This window comes from Falco peregrinus, chromosome 4 (assembly GCF_023634155.1).
Source record: "Falco peregrinus isolate bFalPer1 chromosome 4, bFalPer1.pri, whole genome shotgun sequence".
NCBI lineage: Eukaryota > Metazoa > Chordata > Aves > Falconiformes > Falconidae > Falco > Falco peregrinus.
The window spans coordinates 98,316,007-98,333,690 of NC_073724.1; the positions used below are offsets into that span (position 1 = coordinate 98,316,007).

The window sequence follows — 17,684 nt, forward strand, 5'->3', positions numbered from 1 at the left end:
CCAACCATTAACCTAGAACTGGCAAGTCCACCACTAAACCATGTCCCTAAGCATGACATCTACGCGTTTTTTAAATGCCTTCAGGGATGGTGATTCCACCACCTCCCTGGGCAGCCTGTTCTAATGCTTGACAACCCTTTCGGTGAAGAAATTTTTCCCAATATCCAATTTAAACCTCCCCTGGTGAAGCTTGAGGCTGTAAGTTAAATTTAAAGTTAAATGAAAAGTTAAAGACTTAGGACGGAAGGCGGAATAAAGTGAAATAGTTTTTCTTAAGCAAAGATGTTGTCTTTGCCAGCACTTTCTTTAGTGTCATAGTTAATGTCTTAGAGAAAGAAATTAATCTACCTGGATGCCACATGGGAAGGAATTACTTAATCTAGTGATTGTGTGGTGTAGAAGAATTGTAGAGTGGGGGGGAATTAGGCAATAAGGGGAATGTAAACAAGTGGTGCTGAAAGAAAAAGTATCAGTCAACTGGCAAATCATTTATGGATTTCCTCCAGACTAGAGATTGACTCTGGTTTTACATTTAAATTAATGACCCTGGCACAAAAAAAGAGGCATGTGCTAATTAAATTTGCTGATGACACCAAATTGGGGAGCGCCATCACCAGAAGAGGCGAATGACGCTGTTGTAAAGGAAGAATTGAATGACTCTGTGCTGAAATCATGGAAATGGAATAATGTTCAGCAGTGCAGAGCTGTAGGCTGTGCATACTTGGATGGTACAAGAATTTCTGCTAGAAGCTGGGAGCTCAGCAGTGGAGGAGAAGAAAGATTTGGACAGACCAGCAGAAATCGGATCAGGCTGAACTTTCATTGGGCACAGCACCTTTTCCTGGAAGTGATGGGAAGGGCTGGCTGCTGGAACAAGGCACAGCCAGGGGCTCTGGCAGCAAGGGGCAGAGAGTGCATCTGGCAGTTTTTGGTGTCTGTGTGTAGTGAGAAGAGCCTGCAGGAAAGCAAGATGTCTTCAGGACCCAGTTCTGGTCATTGCAGCCACCAGAGTTATCCTGTGTGATTGATCTGTCTGAGGTTGAGTGTGAGGTGGCAGTATGATATAGCCATGGAAATGAGTGTAAATGAAACCCCAGGCCCAGTTTATTGAGGTGCTACCAACAGAGAGAAGAGATACCCATGCCTTTATAGGAGGCCCTGGTGAAACAGCAGCTGGAGTATTTTGCATGCGTTTCTACAACCATGCTCAAGAGAGATGTGTTAATATTTAGAAGGGAGAAAAAAATGGGTTGCTAGAGTGAACGGGTAACTGTGTTCAGCTTGTGTTCCAAGAGAGTAACTTGGTTTGGGAAACGAAGGCAGAGTACATGCACGCTGCGAGTACATCAGGGTGGTGGATGCATCAATGAAACAACTGCTGAAACTAAATGCATGAACTTAGTACAAGAGTAGAAGTGCATTCATTTTGGAAATAAGGTTTTTGTTCCAGTGGGTTAGTGCAGGTCTGGCAGCTCTTCCTGGTGGAAAGCCCTGCAGATTTCTAAATATGTCGAAGTCAGAACTTGGCTGAGGAGAAGGTTTACATGATGGGATTGCCCAGGGCACTGAATAGAAGCAGCCTTTTGCAGTCCTGTATACCTCTCTCTGTTGGCATACCTTCTTAGAGAGAAACCATCACAGCAGCTTTATTTAAAGCTGTTTTGGGAAAGTAGTACCACAAGAAGACATGAGGGTATGACTGAAAAATTATGCTTACTCCTGCTGCCTGGACTCAGGTGGCATTTTTTTAAATTATTTTTTCAAGTTTCTACTCACTTACCTGCTGACTGAGGATTGCATGTTGGACCACCGTTAATAATCTTATTACATGTGAAAACTGCAAATACTTTAAATCTTGCTTTAATTCTGCAATCGGGAAAAAAAATCGAAACATTCAGTGTCACTAAAATGCTAGCCCTGGTGATGCTGAAAGCACATCTCCCAGTTGGCCGCCCTTCTCCTTCTCTTTGTTGGCAAGCCGTGCCGCAGGGCAGGAAAAATACCTTTCCCAGGAAAAACGTCCCAGGAAAAGCAGTATCCCAGGGGCAGGCAGCCGGGTCTGGGCTCGGCCCCGCAGGCAGCCGGCGAGGAGCCGGCCGGGAACGGGACCGGGGCCACCCGCGGCTGAGGCGCCGCTGCCGGTGGGGCCGCCCCGCCGTGCTGCCGGCCCCCTCCTTGCCGCCGGGCCTTTCTCTCCCCTTTTAGTTCTGCTTTTTTACGCTTCTCTGAGCAGCGTCACAGCCGGGCCCCGTGTCGCCCGCATTGCCAGATCGTTGTGTTCACCGCCCGTATGAGGCACAGCAAACGCGCTGGGCGCGGATCTGCCGGCCGGGCTCGGGAGCCGGGGCCGGAGCTGCTGCCTCAGCCTCCTCCACAGTGTGCTGCAGCGATCTGCTCTGCCTTCTGCTTTTTAAAGCCTGCCTTAGCTCTGTTTCACCCAGAAAATAGAAACCCTCCGATTTGTTTTGAGATGTGTGGAGAAATTCTGGCACTAAGAAAACTGGTCCATTGCAGAGAGATAGGAGAGAAGTGTGTAACAAAGACAGAAAGCTAATACCTTTCGTTTAATTGTCTCTTTTTTTTTTTTTTTTCCCTTCCCTCCTTCTTTTTTTCTGGTTACATTTGGATTCCATTTTCTCGCTCCTGAAATCCTCCAAACTCTACAGGGCTTTTTTTTCTGTTTCCTTTTTATGCCAGACTGTTACATTTTTGACACCAGCTTTTTGTCTAAACACAACTTGCAGCTTCATTTCCATTGCAAAAAACTGATTGGCGAGTACTACACAACACAGAGGTTGGAAGCAAGAAATAAAAATAGTGGGAAGATAAACTGTGCTCCCTTGTTGGCAAACAGCAACTGGGAGGGGTGTAATTGCTACCTTTTTCTTTTTCTACTGCAAGGTTATTTGTGTGTCTCCAGCTGCCTCTCAGCCTGCCTTTGCCTAGGCTGCTTTTGTCCAGCCAGCTGGGATTCTTTAACTGCTGCTGATAGTGTTTAGAAGCTGAGTTAAGAGTCCTAAAGTAGCTCCCCACACACCCTCCTCCTTTAAAACAGCGCAGCTGCTTTTCAGGCACTGCTGAAGACTGTCGTTGAGCTGGGAGGGGAAGCGGTTTCCTTCTGAAGTGGGAGAGGAGGAGCATGAGCCCTGATGCTTCGAAGGGAAAATATTACTTCACCCCCATAAGCTTAACGGCACTGTGGAAGTATTAACCAGAAAGTCTGGGCCATCTGGGGCAGAGGCAGCCTGTGGCTTGGTTGCTGAACAAGCATTGGCATGCTGCAGAAATTACTGAAGATCAAAGAAGCCTGATTGACTTGGGAGCTTCTTTAGGACTTTTGGTGCAGCCTTTAAATAAATATGACCTTTTAAAAGCATGTTAACTGTTTATGGAGCTGGCCTGTGAATGAGAGGAGGGAAACAGTGTGCAGCTGAAGCAAGGAGAAATTGCTGGGCAGGAAACCTTTAATTAAACAAGAAGAGAGAACCTTGGTTTTCCCCCATCAAAGGCAATGTTTTGTGTTCCTTTTCCGTGATGATGGGGTGCCAGTTGTTTAGCTCTGGCAGGTAGTGTGGCAGGTATAGCATCTTCAAAATATGCTTTGGATGCTCTGGTCTTCAGCTAGGAGTTAATGTACAATTAAGTTGTGACCAGCAGCCTGCTTTGTGAGGTTGTTCCTGCATTCATGCCTTCAGCTGACCGGGAAGTGTGTCAGTTTCTAAAGAGTGGTTTAGCACTACTAAGAGAGCCTGGTTTGCTGCTTTAAAACCAGCCAGCCAGCCAGCCAGCCAGCCAGCCAGCCACCCACCCACGGTGATACATAAGGAACTTGGATGGGGGTTTATCACTCTGAGCTGCATCTATGAAGGAAGCATGGTGCTGTTGAGGTAGAAGCAACCACAAGTGTTTGGGGACTCTTTGTGGCCTCTTTGTGGCCTCTTTGTGGCATGTAGAGTGTGGGCATGTTGGTTTTGCTGGCCATCATGGTGCTGAGATAGCTGTGTTAAAGCTTGATACCTTTGGGTGGCTTCTACAGAGCTGAACTAGACAATTTTGCTATGTATTGCTAGTAAAGGATATGTTGATAGAATAATGTCCTTATGAGACTGTATGACTTTTACTTCTAGGGAAAGAAAATACCCCAGGAAGTCAGTGATGGGGAAATTCCAAAATTTGATGGAGCTGGTTACAACAAAGACATGGTTGAAACTCTCGAAAGGGACATTGTATCAAGGAATCCAAGCATACATTGGTATGAGGATTTTCTCAACTGAAATGTTTTTGCTAGTGTGGAGAAGAAGAGAAATTATCCATCTTCTAACTCTTAAAATGAGAGTCATCATAATCTTCTACAGATAGGCAAAACAAGGTCTTTTTGTTTAAACTGTTTATTAATTTGGTTACAGTTAAGCTTTTGTTGCTAACTGATATTATGCGCAGTACATCCTTTACAGGTACTGCTGAAATGAAAGTACACACCAGAGAGCTTTAAAGATACTGCTTTGGTGTTCACATGTACAAAACAATTCTTAATTAAGCAGCTCTGGGTAACTTGAGTTGAAAATCTTTTGTTCCCTATGTTCCAAAAGTGGATTCAATTTTAGGTCACAGGATTATAAGGGTGCTTTCATGAGGCATATACTGACATGCTAAAAGAGATGGTACTAAGTGAAAAGCTTTTCTGTTTTTCTTGTATAAAAACAGAAGAAATATTTTTGTACAGCAATCTTATACAAGTTTCTTCATCTTGCACAGGGATGACATAGCAGATTTGGAAGAAGCCAAGAAATTATTAAGAGAAGCTGTCGTTCTTCCAATGTGGATGCCTGATTTTTTCAAAGGGATCAGAAGACCTTGGAAGGTGAGAATTTATTTGGTGTTAGTAAATGGCAAGTTGTAGTTATGTATGTATGCTGCTGCAGTGTGTGTGGATGCCTGTTGCAGGAGGCCAAAAAGGCAAATGGGAAAAATCAGGAATTTGTTGATGAAATCCTCTCAAAATGATTCATGTAAAATGCACTGAAAGAAACAGCTGGAAGTGTGTGTGGGCTTTACAGTAAATAATAATTCTTTTGTATTTACTTAGTCATAGCTTGTTGACATTATAATACTTTTTATATGTCAGCCTGTACATGTAAGCAAGCATATAGGGTATATTGACAGAAGCAGAAATGCTCAATAGACAGCTTATATTGATATGAGACATATGAGTGATCATGGTGGTCACTCCTCAACACTTCACGGGGGAAGGCAGTGTTTTATTCTGCATGTGCCAGCTGTCTCTCACTCAAACTGCAAAGTGCAGGCTGGATGGTGCAAGGAAGCAAGGAGAGAGGGGGCTAGTCTGAGTGATGATTTAGCTTTGCAGTTATGCTTGCAGCTGGGCATAGTTACTGCTGGAGTGGGAGAAATTTGAAGTGGGAGAATGATCTGCAAGTGGGGTGACGGGAAGGATATAGGACTGAGCTGGCCTGGCTGATGGGTCAGAGGTGAGCTCAATCTGGACCTTGCTTAGAGCTGAAAAGGCGGAAGAGGGAGGAGATTGCTGAGTATTTCTGTGTATCATGCTTTTGTTGTGGGATGGATTTGCACTTGTTTTGGGAATAACTAGTCACAACACAAAAGGTCTTTCTGGTTGCTGAGAGGGATTACTGGGGAAAAGAGACTGTTGCAAATTGTTATTCTGAGTCTGCAAGGCAATGGCATGTGTAAAGAATGCTGTGGATGTGAGTAGTTTCTGTGTTTAGTATGCTGGTTTAGCAGCATGTATCGGATCTTACGTTACTAATGCTTGCCCTGTCTTTTCCTGCTTGGTCCTTGTACTTCCCTGGCTTATACTTAGCTCTGACACTCAAAGCTGTCCTCCTCCAGCCTGAGCCAGTCCTAGATCCCCATTATTCTGCTTATTTACAGAACAAAGCCCTGCCGGAACTGATGAGTGGAAGGCTTGTCATTCTTGGGGCTTCTGTCTACAAACATTAAAGAGGGGAAGTCAGAAAAAGAGGGAGCTGACAGCAGGAGCTGGGAGCTGGCTACCTGAGGGCTGTTCATAGAGGTTTTACTGAGCTGCAGGGGCGCAGTCCAAACCTAGCCCCAGACTGTATATGGCCTTTGGGGTTTAGAGTGCTTGTGGTCACTACCAGTTAACCTTAACTGAGCTATCAGCTTGGACAGAGCCTGGATATCGTGGGTTACAAATGTATGGGTGAGATTTTAATGTCTTTTGAACAGCTGACTCTCTTTTCCTCTTGGCATAGAGAAAGTTGATCCATACCCTTATTATCGACTATGACGGCCCTGTCTGTCCAGTCTTCCAAAACTTTTAAGGAACTGAAGAGCTGCTCTGCTTTTTTTCACCTGTTAATATGCCTAGAGGATGTAGTCGCCATAGTGGTCTTTAAGGCAGGTATCTCAGCAGACTGCAGGGAATGTGAACAGTACCACTGGCCTTGTCTCCCAGTATTGTGGCAGTGACTAAAGAAACAACCACCTGGTCTTTTAAAGAGTTACAGTCTCCATCTCTTCGCATGAGATTATCTTTTCCTACTGAGCAGTGTTGCCTCTGAAAACTAGGTGGTTGTAGACATGGAAAAAATTCTGAGATTATTTCCTCTCTTCAGTCTGAAATGCAAATCGATTTCTGACAAGTCCATGAAGAGTCTTCATTGTTAGCCTTTTCCCTGGTGACTTGTGAAGCTCTAGCTCTCCTGAATTTATTTTTCACACAGAACAGCATGTATCTTTTCCCACTGTTGACCTCTGACTGTGCTACAAGGATGAGAAGTTTTGAAGGGAAGACTGTTTCTTGCAGTAATCAGTGTGGCAGCAGGCATTTGTTGAGCCTAGGCATTCAGGACAATAATTCAGGAAAAAGGCAGCCAAATCTGTTTTTGGATGTTCAGACTCTCCTGAGAATAATTCCCAAGACAGCCCTCACAGTTTGTGCCTCCATTCAGAGGACAGTGCCTTGTATGCAGGAGCCAGCTGTCTTCCCTGATACAACACAGGTGCTGTGTAGTTGCAGCCATGGGTTTCTGAGTGTCCATGGGCTTGCTCACTCTTTTTCTCTGAACTGTTTTGTGCAAAGAAGGCCTGGTTGCTTGCTGTGCTTCCCACTGCTCTGCTAGTGATTGTTACAACAACAAGAAGTAACCCTGCAGTGATTTCATCAAAACACTTACTCCCTGTGGTGCATTTCAGCTTCTTATTGGAATAGTTTGGATTAACAGAGCCTTAGAGGAAGAATAAAGAAGTCTTTGTGTTTGTCAAGGATTTTAACTGGTGAGTAAGTGGCAGCCTCTGAGTTTGCAGAGAGAAAGAGCAACTTGATCCTGTGTGTTTCTGTTTGCAACCATGTATATTTTGTTTTGCTGAGAACCCAAGTTATTTTTTTCTTCTTTTTCTTTTTTTTTAACTGACATTTCTATCGTCATTATCCCCAGAGAGCTTGGTTTTCTCTAAGCTTTATACCTGGTGTGGCTGCTTTGCACCTGTGTTATGCACATATATAATGCCACCAGTATCACATACAAGGTAATGCTTACTGTAATAGTTATACAGGAGATGTAAAGCGATGGGCTTTGGTTTCGGTGGTGAGTGGTACATGTAACTGAAACCAGAATTTGACCTTCCATAATAATAATGGAGGACCAAACAAATATCCAAAAAATGACATTAGTCCCTTGTATGACCAGGTACTGCAGTAATGCAGTTTGTCAAACACAGAGGTCAAGTGTGATTTGAACTGAGGTGCAGCTTGTTTTAAAATATTAAATATACACATTTGAAACTTGGAGAGAACAGTAAGTTGTCTCTGACCTGCACATCACAGGCTGAGTAATTTTCACCCAGTCACTCAGGGCTGTAGTTGCAATTATGACTATGCAGGAACTCAAATCATGGTATATATCTGGATGTTCATGGAGAGAAAAAGAGTCCATTTACTTTTTCTGCGTGCTTGCTCTGGAGCTTAGGAAACCTTGGGCAGTCTGAGGAGGAGTGACGTTGGACTGTTAGCTGTATGGATGGTGTGTGAATGTTTCTAATTTAATTTACCGATGGATGTTATGTTCAGCTTGCATTAGCTAAGTGTTAAATGACAATGAAGGTATTAAGAATTAATGGAAAATGGAGTACAGAGAGGCTATTGCTTTTGAATAGTACATTTTTGAATAATTGCGTTCCCGGTTGATTTGTTTTTATAGATCTCTTCCATGTCATTCTTTGTGCTTTTTTGAAGTAGATTTTAGTGAGGAACAGATGAAATCTAATTTGCTATGTGGCTTGCATTTAACAGATATTTTATTGCTGTGGCATTTTATGTAAGTTATTAATTGCAAAGCACATTATGATATGCAATTCTAATTATAGTTAATTTGATTACCCTTGCAACACAGTACAACTTTACTTTAGGAAGCACTTGTTAGCCTGTAATAAGATCTTGTAGTTGGGAGGGAAAAAAACCCCAAGCTGCTTGAGCACTACATTTTCATAGTGCCATGCTTAAAATCACAGTGCCCTATTCTAGTGCTATGCAGGCATGGAACAGCATGTTGTCCCTCTCCAGCACTGCTGCTGAAAGTGTTGGAAAGACTATCCATAAGGATAACTGTATTTAGAAATTCTATCAAGAGTGATAAATGACTCTCAGTGCTACAGTCTTAACATGGGTCCTGAGAGCACTGTGTCTAGCTAAAAACCTGCTTCCATAATGACGGGTAAATGTGCTGAGCTGCAGAGATGTGTGCTCCTTACTCTCGCTTTCAGACAGACCATAGATGGAAAGACGGTCTGATAATGTGGATGCCAACCTGGGACTTAACAATTGTAGTTCGGTTTTCTAGTTTAAAGCTTTCTGAATAATCACTGAGGTTCATATTAGGCTTTTGTGGGACTGAGTGATAGTCCACATGATATACGGTTGCTTATCTGTGAAATAGAGATAGCAGTGCTCTTCTGCCATCCAACAGCATGGTGAGGATGTGTTTCATTCAGAAATTGCTAAGATGCAGTAGTATGGCCATAGAAGTACTGAGATGGAGGGACTAAACAGTGTCACAAACCATTCTATCCAGTGAATGCTCTCATACATACTTAAATGTAAAAATCAACCAGATCCATACATACACTTCAAAAACATTTTTTGGCAAAATCTTTTGCTACAGAAAAATGCTCTACTGAGGGAACACAACTTTCTGCAAAAGTGTTTTGGTTTCTGTGAAGCTTCCTTCATGAAGGAGCCTTTGTTACAAAAAGAATTCACTGACTTCATCTGCGTGTGCAGCCCCTTGTGAGTTGGGAAAGGCCTAAATTCAAGTCCAGGCTCTGATTCAGAGCAAGGCTGTAAATCTGTTATCTGCTACCAGGTGATAGGTGCAGCAGCAGTTACTGGCTTTTGTGATTTGGACTCCAGTGGAGTGATAAGAAGAAATTGCAGAACTCTTCCATGCTGTTCTCAAAAGCAGGATTTTTGTCTTTTGTTTTCCACTGATGACGATTATGTTATTAAACAATTTAAACACAGATCTTAGATCATATTGAGATGTAGTGTAGAGTCCCAGTTGCAGTTTCTTTATTTGTTGATCATTACTTTTGTTTTTACCTTTCAGGGTGTACTGATGGTTGGTCCTCCTGGCACTGGCAAAACAATGCTAGCAAAAGCTGTTGCTACAGAATGTGGAACAACATTCTTCAATGTGTCTTCCTCTACCCTGACATCTAAATACAGAGGCGAGTCTGAGAAGCTGGTCCGCCTCTTGTTTGAAATGGTACGTCCTTGATGATGTGGTCTGGGGATCACTAAGGTGAGGAAGGACGTCTCTTGGTTTCCTGCCCCTCCAGTAGCACGCTGGAAGCACAGAATTCATTGAACTGACACCCTGTCAACCAGTTAGAAAAACATCTTTGTATTTCCATCCTTTTCTGGGTTGTTGTTGAGGATGGGACATCACCCATGTTCAGGGTAGCATTTTCCAGACTAAACGTAGAGTTGTGACCTTGACAGAAATCCAGTTCTTATTTTGTTATAACAAGCCCATAGGAAGTAGATTTGAAACTGGAAGGGATTTGGAACCGTTATTCTGGAAGCAATACATGTTTTAATTCTGTCTCTGTTCTGAATGATGCACACAAGCCTCTCAGTGCAGTTGTGGGTGTGGTCCATCATGCAGGGTATGTAAAGGACATGCCTGTGTGGACCTATACTGAAGAGTCATTCACCTCTTTGGGACCCTCACTGCACTTCTACAATACTCTCAGTTAAAACCTGTCTCTGTTAAGATAGGCTGAGCTCCCTTCTGGCCCCTATATTTACCCTTCACCAGCATAAAAACCTGGACATGAAAAGTGCCTGTATTGCGATTGTGTTCCTTTTCCCTTCTGCAAGACCAGTTGCTGAGGAAAGCCAGCCAACACTGAAAGACCCCTGGACTCAAGGAGTACAATTTAAAGTGTATAAATTCAGCATACGCCAAATAGTTTGTAAATCAAGATTTTGAATTATTTTCTTGTGACAGGCAGGGAAGATACGTAGTGTGTCTAGTGGGACTGGGTTGTGGTCTGATGAGGGCCTGTGCTTGCTGCTGGAGCCTTAACAGCGATGTTTTCATTTGAATAAAGGCGAGGTTTTATGCTCCAACAACAGTCTTCATTGATGAGATAGATTCCATCTGCAGCCGCAGAGGCACGTTCGATGAACACGAGGCGAGTCGCCGAGTCAAGTCAGAGCTGCTTGTGCAGATGGACGGTAACAAGTGTTTAGATCCGAGTTTGGGGCTGGGGTGCTGTTTCTTTACAGGTGAGAATGTAAGAACTTGAGCAATCTGGAAAACCTGGCTTTCTGGATAGCGGAAAAATAAGGCAGAACTTGAGAGTAGTGTATTTTTGGAGTGTTTGAAGGCAGATAACTGAAAACGGTGTTCTGCTTTGTTTTTTCTAAAACAGACATTTTGATGGTAAATTGAAGACTCAAATTTAAGCAACAGACTCTAGGAGAAGCAGATAATGGAGATTTGTGCAGTTTAATAGAGATCTTTGATTTTGATGCGATTTAAGCAAATTTCTGCCCTTTGCTGGAGTCTCCAGCTTGAAGACTGCCATTGTGAGATCTGATTTTGCTGTATTCTGTGGTGGTAGCTAATATTACCCTGTTAGTCGGATTTAGTACCTTTTCTGTCCAGGTGCACGTAACAAGGATGACCATCTGAGGAATATTGTATGGCATAGTGGTTTGGTAACTACCTCTGTATTGCAGCTATTGTGTAGCTACCATTTATAATGTCCTCAAATGTGCAGGTTCATTGTGGTAAACTCAGGGTAGGCAGCCTTTTGCCCCAAAATGATAATGGCTTTGCGGTCCTCATTTCAGAGGCCAGGGAGTGATTCCTATTTCTTCTATGGCCAGATTTGACAGACGGAGCACTTCCGGTAGGACTAGTAGGGCTACCCTCACATATGACTGTGTTATTAGCGCTATCAAAGAAAGCCTTCCCCTGACTCGGCAAAAGAATGAACTGTCTCCCTCTCTGTGACAATGGTGGTCTTGTCACACCTGAGCTATGGGAATTTTGGAGAGAGGCACTAGGACTATATAGAGCTGTTGCTTAGCTCTGTCCAGACTTTTACAACGTCTGTTCGTGCAGTGTTTCTTAGCAAGCGTTTCAATCAATAAGAGCTGTGGAGTGAAATTGCTCTAAACTGTTGTGCTTGCAGGGGTAGATGGTGCTCTGGAAAATGATGACCCTTCCAAGATGGTTATGGTATTAGCTGCTACAAATTTTCCATGGGATATTGATGAAGCTCTCCGACGGAGACTGGAGAAGAGAATTTATATACCTTTGCCCACAGGTAAGTGCTACGAGCATTTTCCTTTAAAATGGCCTTTGCAGGATGAGCTTAGGGTTACTGGTAGGACTGTTGGATTTCAGAGGAATCTTGATGTTTTTGTGATGAGCAGTGAAATTCAAGGGTTAATTGTTTGGCTGGGTTGCTTTATTTTTAAAGAGAGAGAAAGAAAAAATACTACTACTTGCTTGGGGGCTTAAAAACAAAGAGCTGCGGCATTTCATTGCAAGCCCATTGATGAGTTCTTACATTTTGAAAGAGAGTTAGTTTTAATGAGCCTAGAATTATTTTAAATGTTTAACAGTCAGTCCTTGAGTGATCATCAAAGGCAGCCTTTGGACATGTTCACAAATATTGCAAATGCACTCCGTGCCCTTGCAGACAAATGCAAAGAAGTGGATCCATGAATTTTCACTTACAGGCTTAGTTCATTGTAAATCACTGCTTGCTTGCATCTGTGACTGTGCTTTGAGTCACTCAGAATGCAGCAGGCTGATTGCTTTCCTGCCCTAAGACGTCTCAGTTTGTGTTGTCTTTCCTAGCTGTCATTCACCTGTCCTATTAATTTTGAGATTCCTATCACTTGAAGTTTGCATAGCTTCATTTCTTCTTGGTACAGTGGATGCCTCATCTCCCTGCATGAGCACTCCAGATAACAAGATGCGTGTTCATGGTGACAGCAATTGTGATTGAGTTTAGCAGGTATAAGGACACTTAATAGTTCTACAGCTTGTCTTTGCAGCTTACAGATGGTAACAGCTCCTAAAAGGATGCCTGTCTTTATGACCAATTAGTCTAAAATCCTATCAGCTTTTGCTCTTGTTTCTAATTAAACCAGACTGGGTTTTGACACAGTGTATTGCCCCCTGGACAACATTTGAGATGTACTCCAGTTTTATTTCCAGTCTTATGTTCTGTTGCATCTATTCTGCAAATAAGAATGTTGAGCTGTTCTGGGCAAGTCTAAATGATGCATTTATAAATGTGCTGTGTGATCTGATGTGCTCAGGCCCTTTAATTGAAAAAGTGTTATAATAGTCATGTATACACCTGTATATTGTGGAATTTGATGGAAGTATGTATTCTACTATGTTTCATTTTCAAAATACTGCAAGGACTTCTGTAGCCCCATAGCAAAGATTAGAAGAGAGTTCTCTGATACAGGATGCTCTCTGCAGGTGTGCCATATGTACATTGTGCTCTGCAAATAATAAATCCCCATTTTATAGCTAGTGCCAGTTGTGTGTGATTGATAACTCATGTTCTTGACAGTTCTGCAAAGAACACAAAATCAGCTTGAGGGAAGCTCAATTTCTTTCATATTTCCCATCTCCCCAAAATTTAAAAAAAAATATTTAGGGACATCAATAAATAAAACGTAAGCGTGGACGTTTCCTGAAGACTCTTAACCTTTCCTACTGCTGCTTCTTCTGTTGAGGTTGTCCTCTTTTCTAGGTCATAAAAATTGGTCGCTGTGGAAACAAAGATGCTGAGCGGGTATATTTTTCTGTACAGTAAAGCCAGGAAAGCATCTTCTTCTTTACCACCTTTGTGCTGAGTAACACTGAGGCCTAAAGCTGTCAAATGTGAATTCTCTCTTAGAAGCCTAGGCTGCTTAACATATGTACCCAAATGCACATGTGCACATCGCCTCTACAAGAAAAATGGTTAATTGGCTGCATAAATGCTCATTTACACAGCTGGTTATCACTGGGTGCATACTGCATCTGGGTCTGAAAGTGTGATACCAGTACATTTGTATTGTAAATATATGTTTACTGTATTAATGTATCTGTTTTCTGTCAGGCTTCAGCAGCTTTCTTGGGTCCCAACTGAGCAAAGTGCTTAAACATATGCTTAAAGTTCAGCCTATTGTTAAGGGGTTTGCGCTGTCTGAAGCTCTGTTAATAGAATCCTCATTGTGGTTCTAATGAAACTGTGTGAATAATATGCAGTCAAACACTTGGAACAGCAAGTGAATCCAAAGGGATGTGAGAAGAAGCAGACATTTGTAGGATTGTGCTTTTGTGCCCTTGGGTAGTATGTGACCAAATGCTTTGTCACCTGAGACATAACAGACATTTTTAATGATGTATGACTTTGGAAAATGGCTCTACAGCATACCGGTTTACTACTTTTAGCCATATACTTTACTGTATTAGATTGCACACTTCACTATGATTTGTACTGTCTCTTTCCTTTTCTTATATTAAGCCCTTTTGGTTTTACTTTTCACTGAAATATCTAAGTTGTTTTATATCTGATTTTAATGTCACAAGTCTTCAAACATGTATTTGTATGTTGTAGCAAAAGGCAGAGAAAAGCTACTTAAGATTAATCTTCGGGAAATAGAACTGGATCCTGATATCAGTCTTGAAGAAATTGCTGAGAAGACCGAAGGCTATTCTGGTGCTGACATCACTAATGTTTGCAGGTATCTCATTCTCCTTAATCTGCAAAGAAAACTGCATAGAAAGTCATCATTTGCATTATGTGATAAAAGGCAATCCCACTACAGCTGAAGCCATGCTAACAGTTGACTATGTTTGAAGGCCCAAATCTACTTACTGGAACCATGCACAACTGTCATGTGAGCAGTCTAAAGACCATGGAGTCTTTCTGTAAGATGTAGTCACGTTTTCTGAAATCTGAAGAGAAAAAATCTCTGAGCAAATCTCATGTTGGCTGCATTTACTGCATTTGTCTGCATTTGTTAATGTAGTGCAAAACAGGTTTGGATTTTTATTTTTTTTTAATACCATTAGTTTAAGAGTTAGAATTTTGTAATGCAAAGGAACCTTTCACAGAGTACTTCTGTGAAGCATCTATCTATATGCTCTATGTTTGGACAACCCCAGTGCAGCATTGTCTTAGTTTCTGCATGAATCTTCTAGGTGCAAGGGTGATACAGATAGTTTATAGCATTAGTATTGAATTTATTTCCATTCTGTTCCCATGATTTCTTTCACTTTTTGACAAATGAGTCTTTTCTGGTGGAGGGATAAGTATTTGAAAAAACTTATTGGAAGGAAGTCTGTGTCCCCTTATAACATCAGGATCCCTGCCAAGAGAAATTGATCCTTTAAGAACATGGCTTGGGATTTTTTTTTTTTATCCTCCCCTGCTGCTTTTCTGAAATTGTGAAATGACTCTATGGTTTTGAAAACCTGGGGTGTGTCATGCAGTGCAATAGTTAAATTACCTGTTCTCCCTGAGGCCTGTGTTATCCCTTGCTGGGAAAAACTTGGGGAAAGAGAGAATGTAATTTCAAACTGCATGTGGGCCATGGTATGAGAAATGAGCAGTGTTCTCTGTGCCAGCGGGCCATGCTGGCAGCATCCAAGCTGGGGAGGAGTCACAGAGCAGCTAGAGCATGAGGAACCACAGGCACTGATGGCCTCAGCCCTGCTGGCCCATGTGACACTACTGTCTGATGCCTCCTGCTCTGCCCTTTATGGATTCAGGCACTATGTGTGAGTAGGCAACAGAGCTGGGCTGCTCTCCAGACACTTGCTGACTGTCCTTTTGGGCTACATGGTAGAGGGAAGATTGAAATCTAAGAGGATGGAGGTGCAAAATCCAGGCTACTTAAAAAAAAAAACAACAAACAAAAACCACCAACAAAAAAGTCTTTGAGTGCCATTCCTCTCCCATCCTGCCCTTTCCTGCACTGAAGTTGTAAAATTTCATCTCTATGAATCATTGTAAAAGGTTTTCAGTTTTATAGTTTTAATTATCTGTGCACATTTACCATATGCTTAAATGGGTTTTGATGCCAATGTGTTTTTTACTTTGAATTAATGTAGTGATCTGGGAACATGGAAGCTGAGAAAGATGTGAACCACATCTTCTATGGTAAATAAATGCTCTCTTAAGTGTTCCTGCCAGTGGTTTCTAGCAAGAGAATACAATCAAAATTCATAGGCTTACAGCACATGCTGCTAGCAATTAGCTCCCATACATTGTCCTGTGTTTCCAGGGATGCCTCTTTAATGGCAATGAGACGACGTATTAATGGCTTAACTCCAGAAGAGATTCGTGCACTTTCTAAAGAGGAGCTTCAGTTACCGGTTACCAAGGGGGACTTCGAGCTGGCCCTGAAGAAAATATCCAAATCTGTTTCTGCTGCAGACCTGGAGAAGTATGAAAAGTGGATGGCAGAGTTTGGATCTGCTTAATCTCAGTGACAGCTCTCCTTTGCAAGAGTTTTACGGCTTCTGTTGTTTTCACTTGCAAAATGAGTTAGAAATCTTTTTAAAGGTTTAATAAAAGGTCTGCCTCTCCCCCATCCCATCCCCTTCTGGTGACAAGATCTTTTAAACTCCATTTGCCTTTAAAGGGAATGAACACAATAATAAGCTGATACTGTAAAAGATACAGTATCGAGTACTTTACTTGATACTGTAAAAGATACTGTCCTGGTTTCAGCTGGGATAGAGTTAATTTTCTTCTTGGTGGTTAGCACAGGGTTGTGTTTTGGATTGGTGTGGGAACAGTGGTGTGGTTGGGGTCTTTTTGGTTTCTCAGGCCTTGCCAGCAGGAGAGCTGGAGGGGCATGGGAAATTGGGAGGAGATACAGCCAGGACAGCTGACTCGAACTAGCTAAAAGGGTATGCCGTACCATGGGATCTCATGATCAGTATAGAAATGGGGGGGGGGGGGCGGTCACCAGGGTTATGGATTGTTGCTCAGGGACTGGCTGGGCATCAGTCAGCAGGTGGTGAGCAGTTGTGTTGTGCTTCACTAGTTTCTTTTTCTTCCACCACTGTGGACTTCATTCCTCTCCCCTTCCTCCTCCTTTTCATTTTAACTGTTGCTGTTATTATTATTATTGTTCTTTCGTTTTTATTTTATCTCAGTTGTTAAACTGTTCTTATCTCAACCCTTGAGTTTTATATTCCCTTCTGATTCTCCTCTTGACCCCTCTGAGTAAGAGGGAGTAAGCGAGTGACTGTATGGCGCTTAATTGGTGGCTGGGGTTAAACCATGACAGCCCTTTTCTACACCCGATGCGGGGCAGTAAGGGTTGAGATAACAACAGGTCCAACCAGACTGGGTTAGAACAAAATTGCTGCCAGTATTCATTGTATTGGATCAATAATCATTGGCCACAATGCTGATTTCTCTGCTCTTGAAGTTGCTGCCCCATGGTCTCAGGACCGCGTTATTTAATTTACTTGCAGTATGTTTCCCGTTGTGCTGTTTATTTTCCTTGGGACCTGGGCTAAAGTTACCATAGTATTGTACTCTATGGTACTGGTTTGTGATAGGATGGGCTTGCTGGTCGTAAAACTAATCTGGTCTGTATATGTGGTGGTGGCGGTGTCACCCCTGAGAGCCGCGTGGTCCCTGGCAGGGAGTGCCAACAACGGCACCTTTAGGGTTTTTTTCTCCCCCGAAGACTCAGCCTATGGGCGGGGTCCACACCTCCCCCTCTCCCCAGGGCTAATTACTGAAGCACATAGGATTTTTAGAAATTCTGAATATCTTTGGTCTGTTGAAAGCACCATAGTGCAGGTCCTGACCCTATTGCTAGGAATACTGAATGTTGTTCTCATCTCCTGGACCTGATGGGGATTTAAGCAACTAATTGTAACTACTCTAGTCTCCATGGCAGAAACAACAGCTGCTCCAGCCCCAGCAGCTGCTCCAGCCCCCATGGCATGCATTGCGGCTGCTCCATGGCATGCATTGCAGCTGTTCCAGCCTCTTCGGCAGGCTCCACAGCTGCTCCAGCCCCTATAGCGGGCACTGTAGCTACCTTGGCCACTGCACCGAGTGATGCAGAAGACCAACCCAAGTCAGTATCAGTGGCCCCTATACAGAAGAAGAAATGGAAGTGG

At 42.8% G+C, this 17,684-nt stretch overlaps 1 protein-coding gene across 8 annotated transcripts in view; it reads left to right on the top strand.

The window, feature by feature from the left end:
* The window catches only part of KATNAL1 (katanin catalytic subunit A1 like 1), a 38,645-nt gene extending 22,431 nt beyond the window's left edge, over positions 1–16,214 (top strand). For all 8 annotated transcript variants that reach the window (XM_055801943.1, XM_055801948.1, XM_055801944.1 and 5 more), the window contains 7 exons: positions 4,128–4,252; positions 4,756–4,861; positions 9,609–9,767; positions 10,618–10,744; positions 11,710–11,844; positions 14,149–14,275; positions 15,821–16,214. In XM_055801943.1, the coding sequence (XP_055657918.1) occupies positions 4,128–4,252; positions 4,756–4,861; positions 9,609–9,767; positions 10,618–10,744; positions 11,710–11,844; positions 14,149–14,275; positions 15,821–16,019 (978 nt within the window). In that variant the 3' untranslated portion in view covers positions 16,020–16,214. The remainder of the gene's footprint in view (positions 1–4,127; positions 4,253–4,755; positions 4,862–9,608; positions 9,768–10,617; positions 10,745–11,709; positions 11,845–14,148; positions 14,276–15,820) is intronic.
* The last annotated feature ends 1,470 nt before the right edge of the window (positions 16,215–17,684 follow it).